The following is a 13203-nucleotide window of genomic DNA, read 5'->3' as shown; positions in this document are numbered from 1 at the left end:
TCATACGGCATACTATAGCACACCGTTTTTCATCATTTTTGAGGATTTAAAAAAAATGAAACAATGAAAAAAACGATGGGTTATAGCCCATCGTTTTTTTTTCTTTTTTTATTCTTGTTTTTCATCATTTTGGACCATGGGCCAAGAAGACGAAAAAGCGAGACGAAAAGAAAATGAAAAAAACGATGGGTTATAGCCCATTGTTTTTTTTCTTTTTTTTTATTCCTCGTTTTTCATCATTTTGGACCATGGGCTATAGCCCATATCGTACGGCATACTATAGCACGCCGTTTTTCATCATTTTTGAGGATTTGAAAAAAAAAAAAAAAAAAAAAAAGGATGGGTTATAGCCCATTGTTTTTATTTTATTTTGATATTTTTTTTATCCTCGTTTTTCATCATTTTGGACCATGGGCTATAGCCCATATCGTACGGCATACTATAGCACGCCGTTTTTCATCATTTTTGAGGATTTGAAAAAAATGAAAAAAACGATGGGTTATAGCCCATTGTTTTTTTGAAATTTTGATTTTTTTTTTATCCTCGTTTTTCATCATTTTGGACCATGGGCTATAGCCCATATGGTACGGAATACTATAGCACGCCATTTTTCATCATTTTTGAGGATTTGAAAAAAATGAAAAAATGAAAAAAACGATGGGTTATAGCCCATTGTTTTTTTTCTTTTTTTTTAATCCTCGTTTTTCATCATTTTGGACCATGGGCTATAGCCCATATCGTACGGCATACTATAGCACGCCGTTTTTCATCATTTTTGAGGATTTGAAAAAAATGAAAAAAACGATGGGTTATAGCCCATTGTTTTTTTTTAATTTTGATTTTTTTTTTTTATCCAAGTTTTTCATCATTTTGGACCATGGGCTATAGCCCATATCGTATGGCATACTATAGCACGCCGTTTTTCATCATTTTTGAGGATTTGAAAAAAATGAAAAAAACGATGGGTTATAGCCCATTGTTTTTTTGAAATTTTGATATTTCTTTTATCCTCGTTTTTCATCATTTTGGACCATGGGCTATAGCCCATATCATACGGCATACTATAGCACGCCGTTTTTCATCATTTTTGAGGATTTAAAAAAAATGAAACAATGAAAAAAACGATGGGTTATAGCCCATGTTTTTTGAATTTTTGAAAAAGAAAAAAATCCTCGTTTTTCATCATTTCGTGGCCCATATCGTACGGCATAGTATAGCACGCCGTTTTTCATCATTTTTGAGGATTTGAAAAAAATGAAAAAAACGATGGGTTATAGCCCATGTTTTTTGAATTTTTGAAAAAATAATCATCCTCGTTTTTCATCATTTTGGACCATGGGCTATAGCCTATATCGTATGCCGTATGGCATACTATAGCACGCTGTTTTTCATCATTTTTGAGTATTTGAAAAAAATGAAAAAATGAAAAAAACGATGGGTTATAGCCCATGTTTTTTGAATTTTTGAAAAAGAAAAAAATCCTCGTTTTTCATCATTTCGTGGCCCATATCGTACGGCATACTATAGCAAACCGTTTTTCATCATTTCTGAGGATTTGAAAAAAAAGAAAAAATTTAAAAAACGATGGGTTATAGCCCATCGTTTTTTGAATTTTAGATTTTTTTTTATCCTTGTTTTTCATCATTTTGGACCATGGGCTATAGCCCATATCGTACGGCATACTATAGCACGCCGTTTTTCATCATTTTTGAGGATTTGAAAAAATGAAAAAATGAAATAAACGATGGGTTATAGCCCATGTTGTTTTAATTTTTGATTTATTTTTTTTATCCTCGTTTTTCATCATTTTGGACCATGGGCTATAGCCCATATCGTATGGCATACTATAGCACGCCGTTTTTCATCATTTTTGAGGATTTGAAAAAAATGAAAAAATGAAAAACACGATGGGTTATAGCCCATCGTTTTTTGTTTTTTTTGAAAAAAAAATTATCCTTGTTTTTCATCATTTTGGACCATGGGCTATAGCCCATATCGTACGGCATAGTATAGCACGCCGTTTTTCATCATTTTTGAGGATTTGAAAAAAATGAAAAAAACGATGGGTTATAGCCCATGTTTTTTGAATTTTTGAAAAAATGATTATCCTCGTTTTTCATCATTTTGGACCATGGGCTATAGCCTATATCGTATGCCGTATGGCATACTATAGCACGCTGTTTTTCATCATTTTTGAGTATTTGAAAAAAATGAAAAAATAAAAAAAACGATGGGTTATAGCCCATGTTTTTTGAATTTTTGAAGAAATAAAAAATCCTCGTTTTTCATCATTTTGGACCATGGGCTATAGCCCATATCGTACGGCATACTATAGCACGCCGTTTTTCATCATTTTTGAGGATTTGAAAAAAATGAAAAAAACGATGGGTTATAACGCGTCTGTGCCGTATTTGAGGGGGGTTACTTCCTTCCGGTGTGAGGCCACGCGCGCGAGTTTTTTGCCGCGATTTTCTTGTAGTCATATTGTAGTCCTCCTACGTTACATCCGGGTCCCGTCCGCTTCTCATTGTGAATACTAAATAGCTACATATGAACGCGTGAATCTTTCTTTTTTTTTTTTACAATAACGTTATTTTTCAGAAAGGAAGCCATTGAGGGTTAAAATGGGTCTTAATGCTTCCAACTCGAGTAGAATTATTAATTATTTTGAGGATTTGAAAAAAATGAAAAAAACGATGGGTTATAGCCCATGTTTTTTGAATTTTTGAAAAAATAATTATCCTCGTTTTTCATCATTTTGGACCATGGGCTATAGCCTATATCGTATGCCGTATGGCATACTATAGCACGCTGTTTTTCATCATTTTTGAGTATTTGAAAAAAATGAAAAAATGAAAAAAACGATGGGTTATAGCCCATGTTTTTTGAATTTTTGAAAAAGAAAAGAATCCTCGTTTTTCATCATTTCGTGGCCCATATCGTACGGCATACTATAGCAAACCGTTTTTCATCATTTCTGAGGATTTGAAAAAAAAGAAAAAATTAAAAAAACGATGGGTTATAGCCCATCGTTTTTTGAATTTTAGATTTTTTTTTTATCCTTGTTTTTCATCATTTTGGACCATGGGCTATAGCCCATATCGTACGGCATACTATAGCACGCCGTTTTTCATCATTTTTGAGGATTTGAAAAAATGAAAAAATGAAATAAACGATGGGTTATAGCCCATGTTGTTTTAATTTTTGATTTATTTTTTTTATCCTCGTTTTTCATCATTTTGGACCATGGGCTATAGCCCATATCGTATGGCATACTATAGCACGCCGTTTTTCATCATTTTTGAGGATTTGAAAAAAATGAAAAAATGAAAAACACGATGGGTTATAGCCCATCGTTTTTTTTTATTTTTGAAAAAAAAATTATCCTTGTTTTTCATCATTTTGGACCATGGGCTATAGCCCATATCGTACGGCATAGTATAGCACGCCGTTTTTCATCATTTTTGAGGATTTGAAAAAAATGAAAAAAACGATGGGTTATATATAGCCCATGTTTTTTGAATTTTTGAAAAAATTATTATCCTCGTTTTTCATCATTTTGGACCATGGGCTATAGCCTATATCGTATGCCGTATGGCATACTATAGCACGCTGTTTTTCATCATTTTTGAGTATTTGAAAAAAATGAAAAAATAAAAAAAACGATGGGTTATAGCCCATGTTTTTTGAATTTTTGAAGAAATAAAAAATCCTCGTTTTTCATCATTTTGGACCATGGGCTATAGCCCATATCGTACGGCATACTATAGCACGCCGTTTTTCATCATTTTTGAGGATTTGAAAAAAATGAAAAAAACGATGGGTTATAACGTGTCTGTGCCGTATTTGAGGGGGGTTACTTCCTTCCGGTGTGAGGCCACGCGCGCGAGTTTTTTGCCGCGATTTTCTTGTAGTCATATTGTAGTCCTCCTACGTTACATCCGGGTCCCGTCCGCTTCTCATTGTAAATACTAAATAGCTACATATGAACGCGTGAATCTTTCTTTTTTTTTTTTACAATAACGTTATTTTTCAGAAAGGAAGCCATTGAGGGTTAAAATGGGTCTTAATGCTTCCAACTCGAGTAGAATTATTAATTATTATTAATCTACGACGAAGAAAATGTATGACGTGGAGCTTCCTTGAGTAAGACCCGGAAGTGGCTCTGGAAGAGCGGGTTACGTCACAACTAAAATAGTCAATACAGACATGGGTCCCAGACTCCCAGTGCTGGCAGCGTCCTCAGTGGTCTAATGGACTAGGCATCGTACTTTGAATCTGAACTCTATAATTCCATGGGTTCAAACCCCACTGATGTTTTTCCCACAACCACGGATTACTTAGCCTGGATCCAGCCCAAAGATCCCGCCCACTCTCTGAGTGGACTGCATCTCTTCAAGAAAGCTACAGTCAGATAATCAGGCTATGGATTACTTGTTTTTGTGAGGTTACGGTTAAGGCTAGTTTGACATGAATTGGTCCACGGACCCCCATACCATTTAATGGAATTTCTATCTCTGGGACCCCCGATTTATATTGTAAAATCAAGGAATTAATTTAACTCTGAGGAAATGGAACATTCTGGCGGATTCTTTAGCTCAACGGCCCTATAGTGCTGATGAACCACTTCGAGGTAATGACATTTCTCAACACGCTGTGGCGCTGTTCTGATTTTCACTGCCAACTGACTTTTGTGTTTTTCCTCTGCTGTTCTTCTTCATCACTTTGCAGTTCCTTTATCACAGTGAACAATCAAACCATATGCCAATGACTAGCTGACTATCTCGCGTTTTTGGACGACATTACCTGGATTATATTTATGCCGCCATTGTTTACTTTTACTCCACATACATTCAATTAAGACCCGAGCAGCAGCAGTACTGACACCGTAAAATATAATTTCTTCACCACAGAAACGCCACTAAAGACTCAAATATAAACATAGCTCTGATTCCATAGCTCTATGGACCAGAGCTAGTGTAACATACCTGTGTATAAATTGGCGGATTTTCTTTTATTTATTTTGCACGTTATAGATCACTTTCTGACATTACAAAGGAAACGTTTAATGCTTCGCTGTCTTGGTGATTTGGTGAATATAGTGGATTTGTTTTTAGATCATTCAGGGATTTGTTAATACTGTAGGCTACTGGGCTGACTGTTACTGTACATGGGGATGAACGCTGCATAGCAACCAACAGACGACTAATAATGACTCATAGGACTATGTATCAGTGATCAGTGTTTACTATATAGACCCTACCAATGTTTTATTGTCTCCACCAGGCCGAAGGCCTAGGGGGAGAGTATGTTTTGCACTCCGTCCGTGTGTGTGTGTGTGTCCGTCCGTCCGTCCGTCCGTCCGTCCGTGTGTGTGTCCGTGAGCAGCTAATCTCGGCCACCGTTAACCCGGTCGATGCCAAATTTTGCACACACACTCCCTGGATGCCAACGATGAACCTCTGCCCCAAACTTTCCAGAACGGCCTGTTATAGCGCCACCAGGAGGCCGCTTTGTGCAAAACAAGTTTTTGCACAGTACACCTACAGATTTTGTCCAAACATCACGCAAATTGGTACACAGTCTCTCTAGAGCCATTCAACCAAACCGGTCTTTCATATTTCCAGAACGGCCTGTTATAGCGCCACCAGGAGGCCGCTCCAGGAGGCCGCTTTGTGCAAAACAGGTTTTTGCACAGTACACCTACAGATTTTGTCCAAACATCACGCAAATTGGTACACAGTCTCTCTAGAGCCATTCAACGAAACCAGTCTTTCAGATTTCCAGAACGGCCTGTTATAGCGCCACCAGGAGGCCGCTTTGTGCAAAACAAGTTTTTGCACAGTACACCTACAGATTTTGTCCAAACATCACGCAAATTGGTACACAGTCTCTCTAGAGCCATTCAACGAAACCAGTCTTTCAGATTTCCAGAACGGCCTGTTATAGCGCCACCAGGAGGCCGCTTTGTGCAAAACAAGTTTTTGCACAGTACACTTACAGATTTTGTCCAAACATCTCGCACATTCGTACACAGTCTCTCTAGAGCCATTCAACGAAACCGGTCTTTCAGATTTCCAGAACGGCCTGTTATAGCGCCACCAGGAGGCCGCTCCAGGAGGCCGCTTTGTGCAAAACAGGTTTTTGCACAGTACACCTACAGATTTTGTCCAAACATCACGCAAATTGGTACACAGTCTCTCTAGAGCCATTCAACGAAACCAGTCTTTCAGATTTCCAGAACGGCCTGTTATAGCGCCACCAGGAGGCCGCTTTGTGCAAAACAAGTTTTTGCACAGTACACCTACAGATTTTGTCCAAACATCACGCAAATTGGTACACAGTCTCTCTAGAGCCATTCAACGAAACCAGTCTTTCAGATTTCCAGAACGGCCTGTTATAGCGCCACCAGGAGGCCGCTTTGTGCAAAACAAGTTTTTGCACAGTACACCTACAGATTCTGTCCAAACATCACGCAAATTGGTACACAGTCTCTCTACAGCCATCCAACGAAACCAGTCTTTCAGATTTCTCAGACTCCATCCTGATTGGTTAAGATTGGCTTTCAAAGTGCACAGGAGTGCTCAGTTTAAAAAATGCTGCAAATCATGAACACATCGCGTGATTTCCGTGAAATTGTGCACCCACATTCCCACTAGGCCGAGGACGAAATGCCACATGAACAATTTCAACTCAGCCTCAAGGTGGCGCTATAACTGGCCGAAAACTGTTTTTACCTCTAACTGCACGGATCTGTGGATAACTTTGTATGCCAACTCCCTAGAGGCCAAGGAAAAACCTTTGCCTGGAATTCTTCACATCTGCTCATCCTGGTGGAGACCTGTGCCCAGTAGGGCACTTTTTCTAGTGTTGCCTCTACTTCTAAAAAAGTCCAGCAGCGTCTTTTTTTTCCTGAGGAAAATGCGTTCCTTTAATGTCTCATCTGTTATGATGACTCTTTTTTATAGAAGTTTTATTGAATCTGTACTCATGTTTTGTATGGTTGCCTGGTATGGTAACCTGACCCTAGCAAACAAGAAGAGGCTCAGCAGCCTCGTCAAAGTGGCCAGTAGAATTTCTGGGAGAACCCAAGCCCAACTTATAGATCTGTATAAGAGGCAGATGCTTAAGAGAACCTCCTCCCTCCTGGAGGTATCGGATGACCCACTTCGGTCTGAGTTTGAACTGTTGCCCTCAGGTCGTCGGCTGAGGGTGCCCGCCACAAAGACCAATCGGTTCAAATTATCATTTGTCCCAGCTGCTATTCAACTACTGAACAGCAAATAGCACTTTATTCTTGCCCTTTTGCACATACTGCCCACTGATGCACTTTTGCTGACTTTGCTAGTACTGTATGTTATGAATTTAAGATTAAGATATTTGAGACACTCTGATATTTTGAGTATTCATATTGACCCCGATCCTGTACTAATTATTCTGGGTTTGTCAGACTCCATGCCTATGTTGACGAGAGCACAGAAACAACTCTTCTCATATGGTCTGATTACAGCAAAAAAAACTAATTTTGACGCACTGGAAAAAGGAGGAGGCTCCTGCATTTAAGCATTGGCTAAATGAAATGACTAGTACGCTTCATCTTGAGAGAATAAGGTATTTCCTGAGAAACAGGGAGACAATTTGATAAGGTTTGGCTGCCCCTAGTATTGTAATTACTTGAGTAGAAACAATTAATAGACAGGATACCACTGATATGGTTGACTGTACACCATTTTCTTTTCAGATGTCTTCTATTTTTCAAATTATTGTCTCCACCAGGCCGAAGGCATGGGGAGAGAGTATGTTTTGCACTCCGTCCGTCCGTCCGTGTGTCCGTGTGTCCGTGTGTCCGTCCGTCCGTCCGTCCGTGACAAGCTAATCTCGGCCACCGTTAACCCGATCGATGCCACATTTTGCACACACACTCCCTGGATGCCAACGATGAACCTCTGCCCCAAAATTTCCAGAACGGCCTGTTATAGCGCCACCAGGAGGCCGCTTTGTGCAAAACAAGTTTTTGCACAGTACACCTACAGATTTTGTCCAAAAATCCCGCAAATCGTTACACAGTATCTCCATAGTCATGTGCTCAAGACGGATGTGTCTGATATTTCATATTCCATCCTAATTGGCTTAACATTGGCTTTCAAATTTTGCAGGATTGGCCTGTTTTGAACAAAAAACCTCAAATCATGAACGCAGCGTGCAATTTCACGTGAAATCTTTCACGCACTTTCCTACTAGGCTGAGGAATATAGCCCACCCATTTCACATTGCCCTGTTATAGCGCCACCAACAGGTGGATTGTGCATGCGTGCCATCAACACGGATCTGCACCATTTCCCATATTCCATCCTGATTGGCAAAGATTGGAACAAACAAACAAAAAACATGTTTATATTACTCCTAAATATTCCTATCCTCCTGGTGGAGACCTGTGCCCAGAAGGGCACTTTTTCTAGTTTCATATGATTTTGAAATTTATTTGACTGAGTTTAAAGGTCTGATTTGTTGAAAATAGCTGATCAACCATTGCTCAGATCGGCTAGTTTTAAATAGCCGATGTATATAGGGTTTATAGTACATATAGCACGTCTGGATGGCCGAGCGGTCTAAGGCGCTGCGTTCAGGTCGCAGTCTCCCCTGGAGGCGTGGGTTCGAATCCCACTTCAGACAAGACCATTTTTGTATTGTATATATGACGATATAGCTGATGTTGATGCTAGGCCTATGCAGTCTTTACACAAAATCTGGGGGTCCCCGGACCCCAGTCTGAGACTCACTGTGCTATTATTGTTATTATAGGTCAGTCAGTAAACACTGAATTTGGTGCTTTCATGAAAGTAAGGATAGCACTCATCCATTGATTCACAATACCAGAATGCACCTTTAATCATAATACATGAAGCAGACAGCCCTGACAACCTTTAGCATTACATTGCAACCACACGGTGGCTACCTTTTTATTCACAATGCTATTGTACTCCTAATATATCATGGTGTAGTCTAGCTCTGCTCCATAGCTCTAATGGGCATTAGAGCTATGGATCTGCTGTAGTCAGCACAGTAGATTCATTTTTCAATCGATCTGGGATGTTGAAATTGTGCCAAACTGTGTTTTTAATTTATGTTGTACTTTATTTAGTACTTTATTACCCCAACACCAAAAAGGGTTCCTGCCCAAAATGGGTTTAATGTAGTTATTATAGTCATAGTCTTTCTTTTTTAATACAAATTCATTTTGTCATATTCTAGTCATCTTGAAATGCTTTAGTGTTAAGTCTAGTTTTACTGGACTAAAGGCTCTATTTTCTTCCATGCTAAACCCCTTATCCCTAAACTTATTTTTTTCACCTTTTTTCACTATTTGGAAAAACATTTTCACATACTTTAATAATACTACAATAATACTACGTTGTGAGCTTGTTGATCGGCTACTTTCTTTTTTACTAATTATTATCCCACGATTTTGTAACCCATTTTTCACCCCTGTGTCAATCATCTAATGTGATCCTGGTCTCTACACACCCTCCGCCAACCTAGTCCCCATATATGGGGGACATGGGGAGAGCAACGGACTTGAACTCATGCTTCCTTCAATGCATGAGGAGTCCAAGCCGCTACTTTTCACCTGACAGGAGGGAGTTTCCCTGGTTGGACGTAGCGCGTGGAAGGAACACGTTATTCCAACCAGTTCCTTTTCCCCTCCATCAGGCGCCCTGGCTGGCCAGGGGGAGGCAGTTTGTTGATCGGCTACTTAAACGATTTTAATATAAGAAAGGCACTGGCAAATAGGTCCCTTAGCTTAGACAACAGGGACGGCTCCAGGGACGGCTAGGGGGGCTTTAGCCCCCTTTAGGTTTAGGTTTATTTATTTAGCATGTAGTACAAAAAATAGACAATAACATATCAAAGAACAAAAATACAATGCAAGGAAGGGAAGAAGCCACCTGGCTTATTTATTACAACAACAAACACACAAAAGAAAATATACGCATCAAAGTAAAACATGTAATCTACAGAGAGGAAGAAATAAGATATTTCTTTAGATGTTTTTTGAATATTGGCAAGGATAATGAGGATTTAAGTGAAGCATCTATAGGGAGTTCCATAGATGAGGGCCTCTAAATGTGATGAAAGATTGATGTTTGGAAGTGCGACAATAGGGTAATTAAAAATGATCTCTTTGCCTTGTGGGGTTACTGGGGTAGGAGTGAATGGGAGATTTTGTAGGCTACTGACGTGTTGCACCTCTTCACTAGAGCAGTTTTACTTTTAAAGAGAGAGAGAAAGAGTGAGAGGGAGATAGGTATACCTTAACTGTACACAAACCCAGGCTGACAAATACACCAAAGTTCAGCATCCATTCAACTGCAGTCAACCCAGAGATATTTTGTGTGTAATGTGAATCACGCTCTGCAGGACGGTTCTGGGGCCTGCCAGCATGGTTGTGTACTGTATAGGCTACGTGTTTGGGGGGGGGGGGGGGGGGTTCCATGTGTCCTTTTTTTTTTAGCTCACCCTGCTGCTCATTGGAACCTTACCCCTCTTCACAGCTGCTGATTTACATGGTGGCCAAATAGCTCTGCATGTGGTGGGCTCGATCCAGGGGGCTGTTGTTTTGGAGCGAAGACTCAACTGTAAACTCTATAGGCTACTTCTTGGATTATATGGTGGCAAAAACAATTAAAACACCACCTCCCTAAAACCATGGACGGGACTCTGAGCCGAGTAGAGACCTTTTCTTTCGTCAATCCTTGGATCCGATATTTCCTCTTCTTCTTCAGCTTCTTGTTCTGGGTAAGTGGACATTGTCTGAGTGGGCTGTGCCTATGGTCACAGTGTTTCTGACTGTTTGGAAATTAAAGGGTTAAACAACAGAAACCCGTCCTGCTCACAGAAAAAAACAACAATAAATACTCATGAAAAAGGTGGGAGAAAAAAAAAAGAATAGGTTGACATTCTTATTTCGATAGTCTCCCACCAGACTCCTCACAGCACTGCCTGTTTTAAGATGATTTACAGTAGTAATATTGTGCCACTCATTTGGGCCATACATCAGCGTCGTGGTGTCATGCAGGGGTAGCTCGTCAAACCTGTGAAGTACCACTGAAGCCATTCAACTCCTGTCTAGCCTGCAGGTTTATATCTGTCATAACGCAGTTACATAACATTGTAACATTTCCTTACTGAGAAAAGGTTTCACACACACTTCAGCCCATCCACACAGGGAAGGACAAACTAGAATAGCTGATCTACAAGCTCACAACACATCGCAACTCTATGCATTAATTGTGAGCTTGTCGATAAGTTATTTTGGTTTATTGTTCCCTCCCAGAATATGGATTGGTTCGACCAAGTAGTTAAAAGCAGTTGGTCATACAGTTGGCCCCACATCTCCATGGCTCAGCTCACTAAGCTAATCTCAAACATTTTCATGTCAAGGACCCCCATAATTATTTATTTAGCCGCAGACCCCCATTTGAAAAGGTTTCGTTCCAGAGCCCACCGGTGGTGCTGGGGTGGCGGAGAAAGCAAACATCACATAACAACCATGCAGGAACCATATGCAGAAGGAAGGCAAGAAGAAACATGCAGTGCTAGGTGAGCTTAAACACCCCGTCCAATATTGGTCAGCTGACTGTCACATCAGTGAATGACATGAGGGTCTTGCACACACTGAATACACCCACATAGTAAAGCAGCATATTAACCCCTTGAGTATATGTATGCGCCCTTGCACACAGCATGAAACCCTTCGAGTATATCTGACTGAACTAACTCTGCAAGCTACGTATTATTTATTGCATCAATGAAAACGAATTGCTGAGAAGTAAGGGCTGAGAATCACTGGCTTACAGTAGCCTATACAGTAAGTACGCTAAGTTTAAGAAAGTTTCAAATTCTAATGAAGAACTTTCACTTGTAAATTATTTGATATGGAATATCTTTTGACTCAACCACCACATTATAGTAAGAGGGCAAATGCAGAAAAGTGTTTCAGAAATGAATTGTTTGGATACAAGCCGACAACTTATTTGTTTTGGTTAGAAGGTACCCATAGAAGAAGTTGTATGGTGGTTATCATGTTGAATTTCCTTTCTGGTGACTTTTAGAAGCACTTTATAATTATTATATTATAGCAGCAAAGGGCAGGAAAAGGTAACACAAAAAACATACAATACTGATCTCTAAACTACCTCCCCCTGGCCAGCTGGGGCGAACTGATGGAGGGGAAAGGAACTGGTCGGAACAACATGTTCCTTCCATGCGCTACGTCCGGCCGGGAAACTCCCCCCGTCAGGTGAAAACAAGCAGCTTGGACTCCTCATGCATTGAAGGAAGCATGAGGTCAGTCCGCTGTAATCCCAGGATTAGATAATTGACACTGGGTGAAAAAAGGGTTGCAAAATCGTGGGATAGAAATTATACAATGACGTAAAAATCTTTTTTCAGAGATGACAACCTGGCCAGAACACATGCTAGGGGTTAAAGATTAATACTGGATAGGTTGTATTGTCTGATTGTACCCAGAGGTGTCAGCTTTGGCCTTCTGACTATTAATTTACTTGGATGATATGTTGTCGTTTCTGCTCGGTGGGAAAAAACCTCATCTCAGCCAAGCAAAAAATAAAAAAAGCTTTGTCACGTACAATAAAACTAAAAAATGCTCAGGCTCTAGTCTTTCTGAAATTCCTCTCCATCTGGAGACCTCATTAGTAATGGGATGTCAGCACGCCTTTTGTGTTTAATATTTGACGCGGCAGGATTTGGGGATTTTGGGGGCTAGAGCTGAAACAGCTCTAGCCTACTTTGCTCAAAAGCCCATCTCAAATGCTCAACCTCAGTACTTGAGTCAAACTATACATACTATAATGAATGGCCTAATTCAATTTAAAAGCGTTTCGAACCCCAATGTAAAATCTGCATAAGCAGTGCCACATTGTAAAATTGTACCCTGCATGCTATTTGCATAGACAAACAAAAAAATAGGGCTTAATTGGTAAATGTATGTTTTGTAATAATGTAGCCTACTGTAGCTGGGAACAACTATAGACAATAAACCTTGCTTTTGACTTGACAGGACATGTCAGACAAGTTTGACAGGACAAAATGCATATAAAAATATGCTGTTTTATTTATTTATTGTGCCGTTGCTTGTGTAGATGTTTGAATGTTTATGGAGCACAATGAAACAAGGCATTT

General features: G+C 39.8%; 1 protein-coding gene across 1 annotated transcript in view; it reads left to right on the top strand.

Moving 5' to 3' along the window:
• The first annotated feature begins 10564 nt into the window (after positions 1-10564).
• Positions 10565-13203, top strand: part of tspan33b (tetraspanin 33b) — a 33518-nt gene continuing 30879 nt past the window's right edge. The window contains exon 1 of the mRNA XM_083763436.1: positions 10565-10797. Coding sequence (XP_083619562.1) covers positions 10708-10797 — 90 coding nt within the window. The 5' untranslated portion in view covers positions 10565-10707. The remainder of the gene's footprint in view (positions 10798-13203) is intronic.

Source organism: Protomyctophum parallelum (genome assembly GCF_964188405.1).
Source record: "Protomyctophum parallelum genome assembly, chromosome: 4".
Taxonomy (NCBI): Eukaryota; Metazoa; Chordata; class Actinopteri; order Myctophiformes; family Myctophidae; genus Protomyctophum; species Protomyctophum parallelum.
The sequence above is the reverse complement of the archived record's forward strand: the minus strand, read 5'-3'. Positions and strand labels throughout refer to the sequence as shown.